This window comes from Strix aluco, chromosome 10 (genome assembly GCF_031877795.1).
Source record: "Strix aluco isolate bStrAlu1 chromosome 10, bStrAlu1.hap1, whole genome shotgun sequence".
NCBI classification, from domain to species: domain Eukaryota; kingdom Metazoa; phylum Chordata; class Aves; order Strigiformes; family Strigidae; genus Strix; species Strix aluco.
The window spans coordinates 26,993,216-27,010,852 of NC_133940.1; the positions used below are offsets into that span (position 1 = coordinate 26,993,216).

General features: G+C 42.1%; 2 protein-coding genes and 1 long non-coding RNA gene across 5 annotated transcripts in view; 1 reads left to right on the forward strand and 2 right to left on the reverse strand.

Annotated features, from left to right (window-relative positions):
* Positions 1-524: 524 nt before the first annotated feature.
* Positions 525-6,363, reverse strand: LOC141927630 (uncharacterized). 3 transcript variants are annotated; one of them, XM_074834816.1, is made up of 4 exons: positions 6,308-6,363; positions 4,553-5,492; positions 4,126-4,346; positions 525-2,209 (listed from the first exon to the last, which is right to left on the reverse strand). In XM_074834816.1, the coding sequence occupies exons 2-4, from the start codon at positions 4,669-4,671 to the stop codon at positions 1,236-1,238; spliced, it is 1,314 nt and encodes a 437-aa protein (XP_074690917.1). In that variant the 5' UTR covers positions 4,672-5,492; positions 6,308-6,363; the 3' UTR covers positions 525-1,235. The 3 variants fall into 3 exon arrangements, with proteins under 3 accessions (XP_074690917.1, XP_074690918.1, XP_074690916.1); XM_074834817.1 differs by lacking the exon at positions 6,308-6,363 and having other exon boundaries at positions 4,553-4,945; positions 5,343-5,843; XM_074834815.1 differs by lacking the exon at positions 6,308-6,363 and having other exon boundaries at positions 4,553-5,843.
* LOC141927632 (uncharacterized) lies at positions 6,031-7,523 on the forward strand. The gene is made up of 2 exons (XR_012624546.1): positions 6,031-6,320; positions 7,101-7,523. It is a non-coding gene; the product is annotated as an uncharacterized LOC141927632 (long non-coding RNA).
* A 2,190-nt stretch (positions 7,524-9,713) lies between these two features.
* SH3BGRL (SH3 domain binding glutamate rich protein like) overlaps positions 9,714-17,637 on the reverse strand; it is a 39,050-nt gene continuing 31,126 nt past the window's right edge. The window contains exons 3-4 of the mRNA XM_074834818.1: positions 16,749-16,829; positions 9,714-12,578 (exon numbers count right to left, since the gene is read on the reverse strand). Coding sequence (XP_074690919.1) covers positions 12,546-12,578; positions 16,749-16,829 — 114 coding nt within the window. The 3' untranslated portion in view covers positions 9,714-12,545. The remainder of the gene's footprint in view (positions 12,579-16,748; positions 16,830-17,637) is intronic.

The window sequence follows — 17,637 nt, forward strand, 5'->3', positions numbered from 1 at the left end:
GAACTCATCCCACCCCTACGCAGCGAGGAACGCAACAGGAGGATTTACCTAGCACATCAGCATGCATCACAAAGCTTACAATGATATAAATAGAGTTTGTTGCTCGATTTTGGATTTCACAATTGCAAACCCTGACCTGCAGGAGTGTCAAACTGTACTCAGTCACAGTGCAAGAGTTTTCCTTACCAGAGGAAAACTGCAGAGCAGGTAACAGCCCAATTCATTTATCATTTTACAATGGTGACACAGTGATTAATTTCCAGTTGAAATACTTACTGAGAAGAATTAACAGAACAGAAAGAAAATGGGTTTGAAAGCTCAGTAATGAAATTTCCGTATCAAAAATCTGCGTTTAAATTTCCAAACGAAGATGAAGAAAGCCTGCACACCCTTTTCAGGAACACTGCAGTTGTCTCAGCTTGCCAAGGCTGCAGGTGCTTCATTTTGAAGGAAATAAAAGCAGAATCCATTTACTAAAAATGCAAATGGAACATAAAACAACAACATACTGACAGAAAGCACAGTAGGTTTCATCAAAGAGGTAAGGATTTATTTAAAAATCAAATACTTTTACAACTTTGATCAACTATTTCACCTAGATTTTCACTGTAATACTCCAGCTATGCAGTACAAACATACATATGCAATAATATGAATCTTCATTCTGTGTCATGCCAACATATTTCCTACGTACAAAATAATCCAGAGTCCTCAGCACCTCCAGCTGCTGACAAGGTTTTCAAGCCAAAGAAATATTCTTTCAGCCACTGTGATCGAGCTTTGCAGGAGCAAAATTTGAACCTGAGTGTCCAGATCTTGAGCTTCAACTACAGAGCCCAATCCAAAGTCCAGCAAAGACAACTTGACTCTTTTAGGTACTGGCTGGGTGGCTCAGTCTCGTCGAGCAGAGTTTCACCAGCACACATCTTGACTGATTTTTCTTGCAGGAGTAAACCCAATGGTACATGACTACAATGACTCATACAGCCAGAGTCTTAGAAGGAGGACGTAGACATTGTAAAAATATGGTTGACCAGTATTTTAGAGAGAAATTAATTTCAAGTTCTATATTAGAAAAAAGAAAACAATGACCTTTACTTCCTCTGCTAACAAACTATGGTTTAAGACTTAAAATATTTATTTGAAAAAGTCTGTAGTGTGTAAATGTTTTCATTTCTCAACCTAATCCTTGGAGTGAAATACTCATATCCATATCCTGTTCATCTCTTGGCCAGTCATGATGTAAACTGCATCCTGCAGCTCTTCCTCACGCACGCGGGGTTTGAGATTTGTAAGTTTGGAGTACTAAATTCAGAACTGTTTCTGTTGGTAGTAGCACTGCACAAACTAAACAAAGCTAAAGAGTGCAAGAGCACTTCTCTGGCTTTGGATGATTCTATATTCTGCTCCTGTGATACCTGAAAGCTGATCTGATTCAGGTTATTCCTTAGAAAGCTGCAAGTGAGGAGGTTTGTTACTGAACCACACCTGGTCAAGTTTTCTTCAAAAAACTGTTTATAGAGCTCTGCCACTTTTGTTTCCATGTACTTGTTGAGCATGGAGTTTGAGAGAGGCTCCTCACAGAGCATGATGCTCCTTTCTCCAGCTTCCTCCCCAGCCAGGGACTTTGCAGTTGGCATTTGGGGACACTCACAGGGAGTGGACTGACCCAGAGGAATATCTGCTGACAGCAGGATGGGGCCGTTGGGACGTTCATCACATGCACGGTCCAGAACACACCCCGAATCACATGTATGGTCCCCCACACGGTCTCCCCCAATATGTAAGTCGGGATAGTTTTGATAAATGCTGTTGCATGACCAGGATCTATACAAATCCATCTGTTCGGCACTTTGTTCTCTTTTGGGGATATATAAAGCCGGGGACACGATTCCTTTAACAAGCGTTTTCTGATCCTTTGCAGGTGCTGCTTTCACAGGTCTCCGCTGAGGACTGCTCCTGTGTTCCATTTTGCTATTTCTAGCAGAGATCTCATCCTGCCTCTCATGTCCATCAGCAAAGCCTTTAATTTTTGGGTTGTCTACAAGTTTCTGTCTCCAGATTCCTTCTTTATCCCTTCTGGATGCCTGAGATTTGTGAGGCTTATCTTGATGACAGCTTTCTTTATAGATGAGTCTAGTTAAGATGCCTTCTGCCAACATGACGCTAAGTGTGAGTAACAGTCCAATCACCAGAGTCCCAGATACTCCTGTGAGCAAGAGACAGGCAGAGTACCTTAAACTTATTTGGACAAAGAGGAATAATAATTTAAAAAAATGAACAATGTACTATTCATAAAGACTGTGATTTTTCTTTCTCTCTAGAATATTTATTTTTAGTAAACAGTAAACTGTATGCTTTTCTACAACCAAGGTTAACCTCTTGTAGAGGTTACGTCAACAAAATCATTCTGAAGAGACGGAAAGAGCATTAACTGGGTTCTTTAATATTGCTTCGCTCCCAGGTATCTCTTCCACATTGTGGCTAGCTGAGATAGATCATACTTATGAGCTGTAAAAATCAGCAAAATTACTCTACTTGTCTATATCACTACTGCAGTTGCAAATCAACATTTTCCACTGAAAGATAATTTCTAAGAGGTCACAGAGGAAGGAAATCAAGATCATATTCAGACTGAAGAGGTTGATTCTGAATGGGCCTGAGCCCTCCTGCGAGGTGCCAAGGAGCATCAAAAGGTGCTGACAGTTCTTTAATACAGTAAAACTGCATCCAAAATGCAGTTCACACATGCAAATGTTTCTAGGGTCCCTCTTAATGGTTATTTTAAAAGATATAAATAGTTAATTTGTCTTCCCCAATAGCAAAGAGTAGTATGTTTGTGTATCTACAGGGTCCAGTTTTACTAAATGCACAGGAAAAATTAACAGCTAGCCAATCTGTCTCAAAATAACCTACTACATTTAATGATTCCTCATCATTCCTTTTCAATTCACCTACTGTTAAAATCAACAGGAATCTGCATTTTGAGCCAAGTCTGACCTAAACTCACTAAGGAAAAGATCATCACCGCTCCTCTTACGGAGGAATGGGAAAGGTGAACACAAGAAAATCCCTCTGCTCTTCCAACGTCTTTTTAATCTCTGCATAATTCAAGCGCCTTCACACACCTCTAGCGTGCTCATGGCTTGAAACAGGGGGGGAAGAGGAAAGGATGAGGCAGTTTTACCAGAGATTACGCATCAAGTCTCCCGACGAACATCAGTTTGAAATACACCAAAAACTCTACTTATACCACGGACAATTAAGGCTTGATACTTGTCACAGGGCTGGCAATTTACTTCAGTAGCCATGCCATGCAAGTCACTAGATAACTCCCCACACAAATGAAACCGCTGCAAATTTGATATTTGATATATAACTGGAAAGATCCTCCTCACTCTACTCATTTGCTTCTAACTATCAGCAACCAAACCAGATCCTCTGGTTTATTTGTTCTGCAATGAAGCTTGATACACTGGGTCACTTTTTTTAATCCCAATGGTCCTTCCAGAAAGCTATTCTAAAACTCCAATTACTCAAGAGATGGAAATTTTCGACTTCCCTCTTAAATTTACACATTGCCACAGTACAACCGTTTGCTTTTTTTCTTTTTTCGAGGGTTCTTTTTTAGCTTGAGTGGCACTGTTCCCTCCCTGAAGCTGAAGGTAACACTGGAATTGTGCTATGCTTGCAAGTGAGAGCAAAGCAGATAAGAAAGGCAGCACACCAAGCCTTCTCCTGGTTGCATTAGCATAACTGTTTACTTTATATACAGAACCATTTACATATGCAAAAAGCAGGACAACATTTTCTTAAGCACTTAAGGGAAACCAAGTGCCATTTTCAAAAGAGACAAGAGTACTTGGCAGTCTAAATCTTGCTGAACATCAATGGAATTTGGAACGCTGCATGCCTCATTTGCTTCTGAAAAACAGGACACAGGTACCCAGATCCTTACATGCTGAAAGATTTTGCTGTATTGCTTTGAAAATGCTCCTAGTGCTAATGCAGAGCTAAAATATGGTGATCTTTGCAAAACTGCTCTCTTTCAAATAAAGTAAATGGTGCCTTCATTCTGGAACAAAGCACAAGGGAAGAAAAAAAGCACAAAAAGGCCAGACTTACCAACCCTAGTCGGGTAAGAGAGGCGGATAATCACATAGCTCAGAACTCTCCTACTACAGCTGCTCGAAGAAAATAGATTCTTACATACTCTTTCTTCACTGCTGTCTGTGTGGAAAAAAACCTGACGTACACATGATTTAGTTCCCCATTTTTTTCCTTTTAAAACAGAAGTGATCCCACTGGAAAAGTGCACGGTATCTGAATAGAAAGTGACTGTAGATCTAAAAGAGGATGTGAAAAAAAAATGAATTGTTTCTGACTGTGGTGCAAAGCTGATGAGTTGCTAACTGCCTTCATACAGCATTCAAAACCAACAAAGACTACCAAGGCATCGGAGTGCTTGTACCTCACCATGCTGTTCAGAACTGAAACTGAATTCCACCAAATATTTCCATCGACAGAAGTTCAGCGTTGTTCTATCACCCACCTGTTATTTACTGTATTTCCCCTTTTGGAACAAACAGCTGAATTTATAGTCTTGTGACCTTCTTCTGATGGGGAAGATGTTGACAACTTCGCTTCATCACGATTTTGATGAAATATCATTTTGTCTGTAAAACGCAAATGCGAGAATCTGCTTCCCTGAAAGCAGTAGCCATCAGACAGCTGTGGACAATCACGTTGCTCATTGACCAAATCCACTTTCTCTGGGCTCAAAAATTACCTCCCTTTCACTGGCATGTCTGAGGTGTTCCCACAGCACATTTTTAGCATCTCCTCCTCACACAGGCTCATGCACTGAGCCACACCGCTCCCCCAGCACTAGCTCCAGCCCATAGACAGCTTGAAGGGTTTTCTGCTGATGCCTTTTCTAAATTTCCTTGTTCCCAGAAGAAAAAAAAAAAAAAAATCAGAAGCTGAATCCCATCCAAGTACTTGACAAAAGATCTTGAAAAGAAACTGTTTAGTGTAATGATAGGAGCAAGTAAAATAAAACTAGTGTAAATATATCCTTACAGCAACATATTGATTGCAACCCATCTTATGACATGTTTTGGCAGTAAAATAATGATGCACCTTTGAAATGAATTAAAGTCTGAAGTAACTATGACCATATAGGTCCAATGGACTCTCTTTAAAATTATTCCTCTTTACCACCTGTATTTCACAAAAGACTTCAGGTTTTATGGATGTAGAATGAAAGCTATTTTTATTCCCACAGAATTTATATAAAACTCATTTCATATCTAGAAGTTGTTTATCTTTAATCACCTTACACGACTCATTTCTTCAGGGTAGATGTGGTTGTGATTCCAAGAGTATACTCCTGCCCTCAGTCTTGGAGGGCAGGAAACAGTGTGGTTCAAATTCCAAGCAGTTTTAAAGCTTGCCTCCTTCACTGAGCTTGTAATTAGTGCCAGCTGCAGCTGTATTTTTTGTGTGGCAGTTTCAACAAAACACAAGAGTAACAGGGAGAGAGGGAGAAGAAGAAATCAAGTTAGGCAATTAGTGATTAAAACCAAGTCACCTTTCATTTCAGCTGTACTCAGGTGTCAAATGCATCAATATCCAAGGGACTTAATGTATTTCTATCAATAAGACCTTACTAAATAAACCCCTGATATTCACCAAAATAAAATCAAAACACAATAGAAGCAAAGTTATTTCAGAAGCTGAAAACAGACTGCAGGCTGAAGAAGCAGTCAGCAAGACAAGCATGCCTGAATCCTGAGGCTAAACTTAAAGCAGAATGTATAAAGAAAGAAAAATAAATTTTACTCTATCATTCATACATGGAAAAATAAATAACACAGCATTGTGTATTACCATGCACAATTATCCTATTACATGAACTACAGTAGCATGTAAACAAAGTCCCTTATTCCAGCGCAGACTATGTATTTTATGTGCATATAAACGTGAAGTAGGACTACATTAACTGCTTTTTTCCCAAGCATAGCTGTTGCAAGTCTTTTATTTCCACTTAAATCAGCAGTGCTTCATTTTAACAGCCCCAACTTCTGTGAGTTTTCAAATACCTTCTTGCACAACAGCTTTTACCCGAGCAGATGTTCCAGCCCTTTGGTGCCGCCTCCCCTGACCGATTTAGTAACACACATCCCAAACCCGGCCCTCCCCGACAGCGCCCGCGTCTCTCCGCTGCCACCTCCCGGCTCCAGAAAACGACCCACGCAGAGCTGGGAACACGCTCCTATATGGGTGTTTTTACAGCCGAAAGTACCTGGGATGCCAAAGTACTTTTTTTTTTTTTTTTTTTTAAACGTAGCTTCACTACCGGGCAGCTGTCGAGAGGTCACAGGGCAGCAAAGGCAAGCGGTGAGGCGGGACCAGAGGAGAGCAGGCCCCCAGGCCCAGAGCTGCCGGGGAGAGCTGAGGGGGGAGAGGCGGCCTGGGTGCTCCCGGGAGAAGGCTCCGGCAGGGGCTGCCGGCGGCGGGGCCGTTCCCCGGCGCGGGGGTCTCTCCTGGAAGCCACCGGGCTCCGGGCTCGCCTCACGCAGGGCAGGCTGCCCGCTGCGCCGCCACTCCCCTTAGGCCGCGGGGGGGCGGGTCCTCATGCTGACTGACAGGAGGCGCGCCCAATGGGGAAGGCGGGGCAGGCTCGCCGCGGGCGCTGTGTGGCCGTGGGTTGCCGTGGCAACGGGCGGCGCGGGGAGGTGGGCGCCATTAGGGTCTGCCTTGGCGGCGGGGCCCGGGGAAACCGAGAGCTGAGGGGGGGTTCACCCTCCGCGGGCTCGGCCTGAGGGCGGCTCGGCAGTTCATGTAGATTTAAGTGGCGCGTTCGTGGTTACGAGCCATGTATCTGATCGAGTTGTTTGCATAAACAAAAAGTAACGTGCCCTGCCTGCTGGGAAGGGGCAAAAAATCAGATTTAAGTCAGTTGCAGTTCACAGAATCATAGAATCATCTCGGTTGGAAAAGACCTTGAAGATCATCTAGTCCAACCATTAACCTAGCACTGACCATTCTCATGACATTATATTAATGATGTTGCTGGATTCCTTTCTTTTTTTAAGGATTTTGAAATGTTATTCCAAGCAACTGAAAATGAAGAAGTCCCCAAGTCCCTTTCAGTGGACAAACCTGTGAGAGAAGGAATTACTGTGTACAGGACCAGTTTTGATACGTCATGAATGAACATACTAAATACATGTATTTTGCTTCTCAGAACACTCGGAGTACTCGGTACTTACTATGACAGTGCTCACCTCCTGTAGTAAGACAGCGATTTCTACTTCATCACCTTAAGCTGACTTGTAGAATCCTTTTGCATTTCCCAAAGTTCTTCTAAAAGTTTACCAATACATTTCAGAATTGTCACTAATAAACTTCAAAATTGTTACTAATAAACTTCTCAGTCTAAAATATTCTGCCAAGATCACATAATATGGACAAAATTTCTGCGGGAAACGCATTAAAAGACAATTACTTGGTAATTAGTTACTTTGTAAAGTGGGATTATTTTGTGTAGGTAGTGCTACCTGATCTATGCAGATGGGCTTCACACATCATATTTTTTTCTATGCCAAGTGTAATTCATTTCCAGGACAAGCACAGATGCTGTCATAATCTCTGTGAGAAAGGGAAAAAAAAGGAACACGGAGGAAATGCAGTGCCAGTAGGCAGATCTGGAATGGGCTGCACGGGTAAGGAGCAATAAGTAAATGCCTTTGTTTTCCCCCTCACACCTTGCATCAGGTCCTCCTCAGAGACCTGATCACAGAACGCCTCAAGGCAGTGTCCAACTCACTTTCCCACTCTTGTATTTACATCACCAAAAAACCCTGAAAAAGCAAGACTGGCAAAAGAGGAGAACACTAAGTTAGGAAAACCTAAGTCAGGAAAGTTTAATGGCTTGTTCCCAGGTAGAGTTCTCCCAGTTTCTTTTTAAACTGGCTATTAAAATTCTCTTACCATAATGGGGAAAACACAGGAGAAATGAGGTCTGATAAAGTTCTTAACACAGGCTACTGATCGGTCTGAATCTATTATGTTAATGGCTTTAAATTGGTCCTTTGAAAAAAATGGCATGACGTTGTTCTTGGTTAAGTCTTACTTCTTGCCTTTCTCAAATTGTCGGCCTGAGTGCACAGGACTAGCTATACCTTTTTCTCATGTTAAAAAAAGTAAGTAAACCAAGACACAACAGATCTTTACATATAATAAATATATATATATAGTCTCTTACCAGCAATTGAGCTGCTCAGGAGCCACTCCTGTACCTACCTACTTCTGACTGAACTGCACCTCACGTTATGCCGTTCTGGGCTCTGTGACATTAACCCCACTCCGAATAAAAACCCTTCAGCAAGGGACTAGGAGGCACTACCTCCACCCTGCCCACCTCACATTTGTACTGCAAGACATTCCTGGTATTTGAAATATGTGTAACATGAGCCGAATGATATAATCAGACTTTACAGAATTTTCCATGACATACAGATTAAGAATATTAAATGAGAAATAAATAAAATCCCACATTAATTGGTAGAAAAGTTTATTAGTACAGTGCACACCACCGTAACCTGAAACAGCAAGTTAAGTAAACGTTATATGCACACATGCAGTTTGTTTTTTAAACAGATTTTTAAAAACTCTCTGCGTTGAGCTTTACATTAATGAATAACAATTTGGGGTTTTAAGACTTTTTATAAACAAACAAGAAAACCAGGGATTTTTCTGGGTTATACAAGTGAAGTGAAAATACAGGGAAAGTAAATGGGATTCGTTGTAATTTAGAAATGGCATCAAAAGCCCTTTCTCCTCTTCCATTATGGACCATTTTTTAAGACACTAAAGAAGGGCAAGTAAGTGTGAGACAAGCAATAAACACATTAAAAGACGTCAATGTAACTGAGGGTTCTCGGCTGTGCTTTAGTTGTTGGGACAGAACAAAGTTGATCCTGTAAACGGCAAGCAAGCAGCCTTCTCACAAACCATTCTTTAAAGAATTAAGTTCTTAGTTTCCTTCAGAGGAGGTGAATTGATGTCTGGGATCTGGGCAAATCCTCTGGCAGTTTAGGGGGCGGCAAATGCATCTTCTGTAGCTCTACAGATCTCCTAGGTGGTGCAAAACTTCACGTAAAGCTTAAAACAATGTACCTGCTGCATCTAGCAGGCAAACAGAGAAGGTAAAAGTGAAGAGTTTTAGTTTAAAATTTTATCGTACGCCGCCCTCTGGCAACACAAATATTAAATAACGTCGTTCCCCTGCTGTGAGCAGAATAAAGCTAATTAATTACACATTGCAAAAAAAAGCAACTGAGAGTGTTTGGCAGGCTCTACAGGCATGGGGTGAAGCTGATCTGCCCCATCCGCTTTCGATTTGTAACTGCCTTGGGGCAAGAGTGAGAAAGCAGGTTAATTAGGAAGTGTATTCAGCGCTCTCCTAAAACCCCCAAAACCTCCGAAGGCTATTTTGGGTAGGTGCATCCTAAGTAATTAAAGCCCATTAGTTGCAACAGGCGAGAGATCCAACCCAACAGGCTCCACATGCAGCAGCAGTGATGTCTTATGTTCACTTTTGTATGGATCCTGTACTTTTGGAGCAGTATTTTCATTTGAAAACTCCACTTTTCTCAACTTACGGGACCGCTTCAAACCGTCAACAAAACATGCAAACAAGTCAATGGTGTGAGAAAGCATTCTAAAACAATTTTATTGGAATGATACAGGAATGGTTAATATACAGGTTAAATCCTCAATGCCTGCCCTCTACATAGGAAGAAAAAAATAAAGAAATGAACAAATTTAGTTCTTGCTCCCATCGTTAACCTAATACAGGTAAGGGAAACAGAAAACCAGCATATAGGCAACAGATTCCTAGCACTCCTAAAGTCAAGCAAGATACCTGCATCAAAATGAATGGAAGTTTGACACGCAGTCCCACAACAAAGAGAGATTTTCGGTATTTTTCAGTCTGTGTCGGTGCCTTGTTCCCCGGACAAAGAAATAATTCAGTCTGTCTCAACAGAGCTTTCAGAGGAATGCTGATACAGTTTGAACGCTACCATATGGCAAGGGCGGGGGACCAGAGGAGGGAAGTGACTTTGCTTTCTTAAACTTGGCAATTTTCTTGACCGTCAGAAATAGAGATTGACCTCGTTTCAGAATGTTTGGGGTCGCTGAACTGACAGAATTTGGCAGCGGCTTCCAATTACAGCTTTTCCAAAATAATGACTGTAATTCACAAAACTTACACCATACTTTCCTTACCCAGGAAATGCAGCAAATTGGTGTGAGTATAGTGACTTGTGTGTCAAATTCCACTTTTCTTCGCAGAACTTCACTTAGGATTCTTACATACTTTCTCAAAAATTTGACCATTAGTTTAGACACTGAGAAAGGTTGTGCCAATATTAAGAAAGGAAAATCACCTCATTTCAGAAAGATGAAATCACAGCGAACAACAAAAATTGGACACTGGATGTAACCTAACTTCCATCCCCAAAAGATCTTAAAATAAATTTCACAAGATTTCAGTATTGACTGATAAAGCCTGTTAATGAAAAAGCACAAATGCGTGTGTTAATCTTGAAGGTAAGGCAACATTAATCTATCCCTATGCCTTTTGATACTCTGCTTGCTTTTGTAAGCACAAGCTTCAAACTGACTCCCAGGCTCCCAAATCAAAAAAGATAAAACATGAACTAAATGTTGTTTTACCTAACTTGGCTCCGTGCTAGATCCTGCTCACTCGGACGTCTGCGGAAGTTTCATCATGAGCTGTCTAGAAGCAGAGCTGCTCCAACCAAAGCAACTACCTGCATTTCTCTTTTAACAGATGTTGACAAAATCATCAGCTGCAGTGAGCGGAAGCACTACAAAAGCCCCAAAGAAATGTTGGTGAGGGAAGTATTTAATTACTGCACTTTAGAACATCTTTGCAAATGTTAAGTTTTTACTTTTATCCTGCTCCTAATTTCAGACTTCAAAACTATGAACTGTAATCCGTGTCAGAAGGGATCTGAAAAGCACAGCACATGTTTTACAGCATCGGTGTGAAAGGACTGCACGGCGATGGTACGCTGCAGCCTTCTGCGGATCTGCACCACCTGCTTCTCTGTCTTCATAAACTAAAGAAAATCAAAATGTGTGTGTGCAGAGCTATTAGAATGATCCTCTAACCAGAGCAAGGACTAATTATCTTACTGTCTTTTGAGGCTTCTGGGGAATAAGTACATTATGTGGTGCAAAATGCATTTTAAATTACCCTCACACTTTTTAAACCCATTTCTCATCCTTCAGGGCACTTGTAATTACTTGTATTTTTGCAGAATATGGCCAAGAAATACAGATCATCTCATGAGCACTGGGAGAACAGACAGGTTAATATTGCACATGGTAAATTCACCAATACAAGACACTTTAATAGATTTGCAATTCCTGTAATAGCTTCATGATATAGCAATAACAATGGAAAAAAGTTTTTAAACCTTAAAAAAAAAAAATTCTCGCTTAATTACAATAGTTCTTGCTATTCAAACATTTATTTCCTTGTTTGAAAAAATACTATATGAATCTAATGACTACTTGAACATGCAATAAGATGCCTAATGCTATAAGCAGTGTGAACTGGTATTTTTGTAGAGAAAAAGATTAAAGGCTTTCACCCTTACATAGGTAAGGAAATGCCATTTCTGGCCGTTTTGGCTTCTTGGCAACATTACCTGGGAATTAGCGCATACTTCACTGAGGTGCCCTGAATCTTGCACACAGACATGTAATCGAGTCATGCTTAGGCAGCTGTGTGATGAACTTGCCAACGGAAAGGCTGGCCATTGCCCAAATCCCTTTTTCTTTGTCAAAAGAGCCCACACGCATCACTTAAATGAGAAATACATGGCATTTTGTTTTCTGTTTTTTTTTATCATCTGTACAGTGTGTTACAATACAAATCTTAAATAACCATTCTACAAAAGAACAAACACAACTTTCAAAAGTGACTACAATGGCTATACTACACAATACCACCTACAATTTCATCTGAAACCAGAAAAGACACTGAAAAATTACTGTGTAATTCAGTAACATTTTTTTGAGGCAACTCAGGCACTAAAGTTGGTATCTGACAAGGTTTTAGATGCTGTTGCTTGTTTTCCATATTTTAAATAGTTGGATCTCTAGGTATAACCCCATCTGTATTATTAGTATTAAAATAGTTTCTTGAAGTTTACACAAAATGAACAAATTGCCAAGACAGTTTAAACTACATGAAAATCATTCATGTCTAATTGCTTCAGTTTCCTATGCTTCCAACTTTGTAATAATACACCCTGTGCTCTCTACCTTTAAGTTCACGTTTTCATCTTGTGTTCAGATTTGTATTATGTACGGTGAATGCTGCAAGCACCAATCAAATGTTAGAAATCACATCTATATTTCTTGAAGCAGAGACAATTGTACTATTTTATAAAAAGCTGTGGAAATTCCCTTTACAGAACATTTAAGGCAGTTGAAATTCACGCTTGCTGCTTTGCCAGTGCTTCGGCTTCCTGAAACAGCAGAAGAGAATTACACGTGTTAGTACTTAATGAAAGGTGACGACGTGCACATACCTGTGTTAGCATATGACATGACAAAAACTGCAGCAGTACCTGGTTATCAAGTGAGCAGCACTGAACCCAACTCAAGAAAAGAGTTCCTGCTGCCTACGATGACGTTATAAAACAAGTCCTGTACGGTGCTGGCTTCAACTCCAGCTCTGAGCTAGCTCAAGTAGGACCTGCAGGAATATTCCAACCCGTGCCCGTGGTGAGTTTTGACCTTAACAGTTTAAAACAAAAGATCAGATATAACAAGTTATCCCTCACTTTATGTTAGGACACAAGAACTATTTAGAGATCGAAGACTGTTTGAAGAACTATGGTCAAATGGAAAAGGAATTCTTAATTAGTAAGTCTCCACATCAAAAAAAGAAAAAAGGGGAGGGAAAAAAAAGAGGTTTTATCAGAGACACAATTTACTTTCTGAGCTAAACCCCACCAAACAAGCAAAAGCCAGCATTTAGCTTTTGCCTTCCAGCAGGGTGATGGGAGCAGCGTGCGAGCCCTTGGTCGGACACAGCTGGAAGCTGCTCCAGCACAAGACCCCTGGCGAGCTCCGTCGTGCCTGCCAGCGGCTCTGTCCCGTTGTGGCACTGCTGAGGAACCAGCTCCCCGCTGCGGGGCAGCGAGCCAGCTGCTCCCCGGCCTGCCACCACCCTCCGCACCCGGGGCTCCTAACCCACACCTCCCGGAGGGACCTTCGGCTCCACGAAAACATTCCTGTGAAGCTCCTGAGCTGAAGAAACACCTAAAGGGGTTTAGCTAACAATCCTCAGTCTGATTCAGGAGGAATGTTAAAAACCTAAAGCTTGCATTTTTCAGTCTTCTTTCAGCCTTTGTACGGTGGTCGCAAATGGGAACAGAATGACAGCAGAAGAAATGCAAAAGGAACTTTTTTCTGAAGATGGCTTCTACAGGTGTACAGTTGACTGAAGATTAATTTAATTACCTGTTAGCAGCAACGTGGCCTACAAGAAGATGAACAGTCACACCGCTCTCAGGGTGGACAGCGTGGTTCGTTTTAAAGCAAAAAGTTCATCTGCTAAAGTCAACTTTTATGTAATGGAGTTGTTTGCTTTTATGAGTGCATAGAAATACTGATGATGACAGACTCAACAGTATCATTGTTAACATGAGCCAGTATGCTAAACAAATAAAAAACAAGAGGAGGAAGGACTAAGAAGGGAATTTCCAAGAAGCCTGTTAAGCCTTCTAAGAGAGGGGACCCGGTGGGTGACCCCAGCCGGCACGGCAGGAAGTACCACGCATATCTCCCTTATCTCAGATGCGGTGGCTCACTCTGGTTTTCCTGGCTCTCTGCCCAAGCGCCTCGCATCGCGCTGCCTTTTAAGTCAGGGGCGTGGGAACAGCTTTGCTGGGACGGCTGGCTCAGGCCCGCCATGCTCCCGGACCGCGCTCCGCTCCTCCGGCCACACGCCGCGGGTCAAAGAGCGGAGCCGGGACGTCGCCGCGCACCCACGCTGCTCGTGCCAGGGCATCCTGTCTGTTCATGGCAGAAAAGGCAGGTGAAGAATGAAGGAAAGATTAAAAAGAACTATAAAGCCTGGAAAAAACAAGGATGTTTGATATTCTCTAGAAGACAAGTGGTTCTTTGAACCGTAACAAAGAGGAGATGGTTCCCTGTGTAGTAATTCCATTAACCAGTTGTGGGCACTACAGAAGTGACATCTAGTTCTTTTTTTTTTTTTTTTTTTTCCCCCAGAAAATGCAAGACAAAGTACTTATCTTCCAAACAGGCAGTGGTAAGCTGGAGAGGATTCCTGGTTTTCCCTCATCCCCAGGAAAGGGGGCACAATTAACTCAGGGAACACGCTAACCTATTTGTCTAGAAGGTCAAACTCCATTTCCTTGGGCACAATCCTGCACATTACCTGGGAAAGGCTCCGCTTTTCAGATCTGACACTATTCCCCTTTCCTACTGTCCCTTACTTCTCCCTCGAGGCCCCTCACTGAGCATGCTCCCAGTCCTTAAATAATTAATCACAGCCTGTAACTCCCTAAATCCTCTCCCTTTAAAACCTACCCGTATTGTCTGAAGAAGGGATATTTAAGATAAATTAATGCCAACCTTTCCCAGGGTTTGTAGGTCCAATTGTACTCAGTGCCCAAAGCACAAACCAAAGCTCCAGGGCTCAGTAAATAGTTACTTGCCTTTCCCATGCTCAGTTCTGAGCCCTTCTCGGTTAACATTAATATTGGCCCTTTGTGTTCAGTGTCAAATAACTTTCCAAATCTCTCATAATGACATTTAACAGAGGTTTGCTGTCAAGGCCCTCTCTTGCAATCACACACAGGTTGATCCCAGGCTCCTTCTATTTTATGTAGCAACATGCACAGACGCAATGTCATTACCTACAATATTCCACCCAAGCTGCATGCAGCTATGCTGTAAATGCCAATTTCAGCATCTACCAATGAGTTTCTCCTCCTCAGCAGCAGGCAATCAGCTTGATTTGACATCACGTAATTGTGGGATGGATACCAAAAGTCAGACCAACAGCAGAATGCACTGGGTACAAGGTCAGTTATGCAAAGGTTATCTTTGCATAAGCTCAAACGCACCTCCCCAAGCGGTGAAATGAAAATTCAGCGGAGTATAACTGCGTTGTATCTCTCCTTTTTAAAACTCACTTTTTCCTTAGGTGAGGACAGAATCAGAGCATCCCTTAGGACAGAATCAGAGCAACTAATAGCCCCGCAGACTGCTTCTGCAATCTGGCAGGGTAAGTAAGCAGCGATGTTCATAAACGTTATGGAGACGGATGACCTGATTCATCGTGGCAGCAACTGCTCTCCAGTACCACTGCACTTCCCAGAGCTCGGCCACGAGGGGAAACGCACGGGCTTTCCTGCGTCCCCTGCTCTCAGGGCTGCTTTCTCACTCCTCAGCCCCATCTTGCATACTTTTTTGTGCAGCGCTGTACAGATGTTCCAAGAAACTTATAAATAAGATTTACATGACTATCACGGTGTGTGCAGCTGGCCTTCTGGCGCCGGCCACGTGTGATGCTGGGGCACGTAGCACAGGTTTTGCCCTCTGCAACTCTGTGTGAGGTAGATTTTTTCTTCACTGCACCATTCACAAGTGTGAATGTGTTTCTAGCTACTGCTAGAAATCATTTGGTTCCCAAAACTGCTTCAGTCTGACCCACAATTTGTAATGCTTAATACTGATGGATCATCATCCACCTTTAAAATCAGGTCTCAGTGATGTGCACAGCGTGACCTTCAACTCCTACACGAATAAAGTTGAAAGGAAACAGCGTGTTTATCCATTGGAACAAGAAAGCTGGAAGTGACCCGGAGGATCCTGCTGCTGTCAAGTGAAACGTATAAAGCAGGCTTGTCCTATCCTATCAAAATCAAAAGGAGAATTCCAGCCCATTGCATCCGCCAAGCAGCAGCCCAGTTTGTAACTGGCAAAGGAAAACAAGGCTTCAGATCACAAGCTGGAGGAAAAAATTACTCTGAAGCAAGACATTATTTCAAAAACAACAACTCCAGTCTCGAGGTATTTTCTAGTACAAAAATCTCATCGAAACTTCACGTGAATTCAGTTTTTTCACTGAACTAATTATTTGGTTTTGTGACAATTTTTTTCATCTAGATTTCTTGTGAGTTCTTCAGTGCAAATATTAACCACTCTTTCACTTGTCCCCAGAGTGTACAATAAAAAAAAAAATTAAAAAAAATCCAATGGTACAGACAGTTGGTGTCTAGACAATTATTACGAGTGAAGAACTTGACCCAGCTCTTCTTTCCAAAGCAACAAAAGCTCTTCCATTAACTTAAAAAAGAGCAGAGTGGCTCTGCAGTGAGGATACCAAAAGAGCATCTGCACCAAACACTGAGTTCTTCTGGTAGAAGGAAGGGGAAGAAGATGCCTCCAGGGAACACAACATCCTCCAAATAAACCAGCACATAACAGCGTGTTGCTGTGGTGTTGAAGCCTGAAAGTTAGTCTCTGGAAACTGAATATCAGACCAGCAGGTAGATTGATTGGGGCAACCACAGAACATGGAATACTCTACTATGAGGAGAGAAGAACAAGGGTGTAAAATACAGGTGGGGTTTACTGTGAGAAACGTCCACACCTACCTTTGAACCAGGCGGTGCAGTCAAGCCTAAAAATGCATATACCGCGTTGTTCTCTCGTGCTTCAAAGAAAGCTTCATAGTCCTTCACCACGGGAGTCAGGGAGTGCAATGGAAACAGAAGACAGAAATATGAACCATCAGAAATAATCACAGCTCAATTTGGTGTGTTACCCAACCTGCACCGAGTAAACTGCTTCCTGTGGCCCAATGCAAAACGCAGAGTGTCACCTCAGAGATTTATCATTAGCACTAACATCACCTAAACTCTACTGTCCAAGAAGTGACGAGCTGGAAGTGTCACTATCTGTAGCAACAAGATGCTGCTGTGAGGTGCTTCCACCTTTCCCAGAGGACAACCTCCACAGCAAGAGGGCTGTTGTCACTGGTTCTGTCATCAGAAACACTGTGATCAGAAACACATCCCCAGATGTCATTGCTAATTACCGATTAGTAATGGCAACTGGGCAATTACAGACATTGACTCTTAAACCTGTTAAATTTAAACCTGTAAAGTGAGAGTCCACCTTTTCCTATCATGTTTCCCATTAACGATTAGTCTACACAACTGAAGGAAACTGGGTGGCACTGCCACTGTACTCACAGTGCACTACAGCTGCTCTAAACATGCACACAGCCACTTCCCAGGAAAATTAAGGTAAAAACAATGAAATAACAAAATAAATACCAATGCTTCCTTCTCTGCCTTTTTTACATTTGAGGCAGAATGCAGTGCTGTATGGAGTACAAACACAGCTTAGCTGTCTGCTGCGTTAGGAAAGAGCAAGCAAAAAGCCCCCAGTGTGGCTCAGCAACAGCAGTTGCCAAACACTGACCAAACGAACCCAGAAGGTTTGTGCAAGTCCACCGTTGTCCGAGTTACCGCACACTTC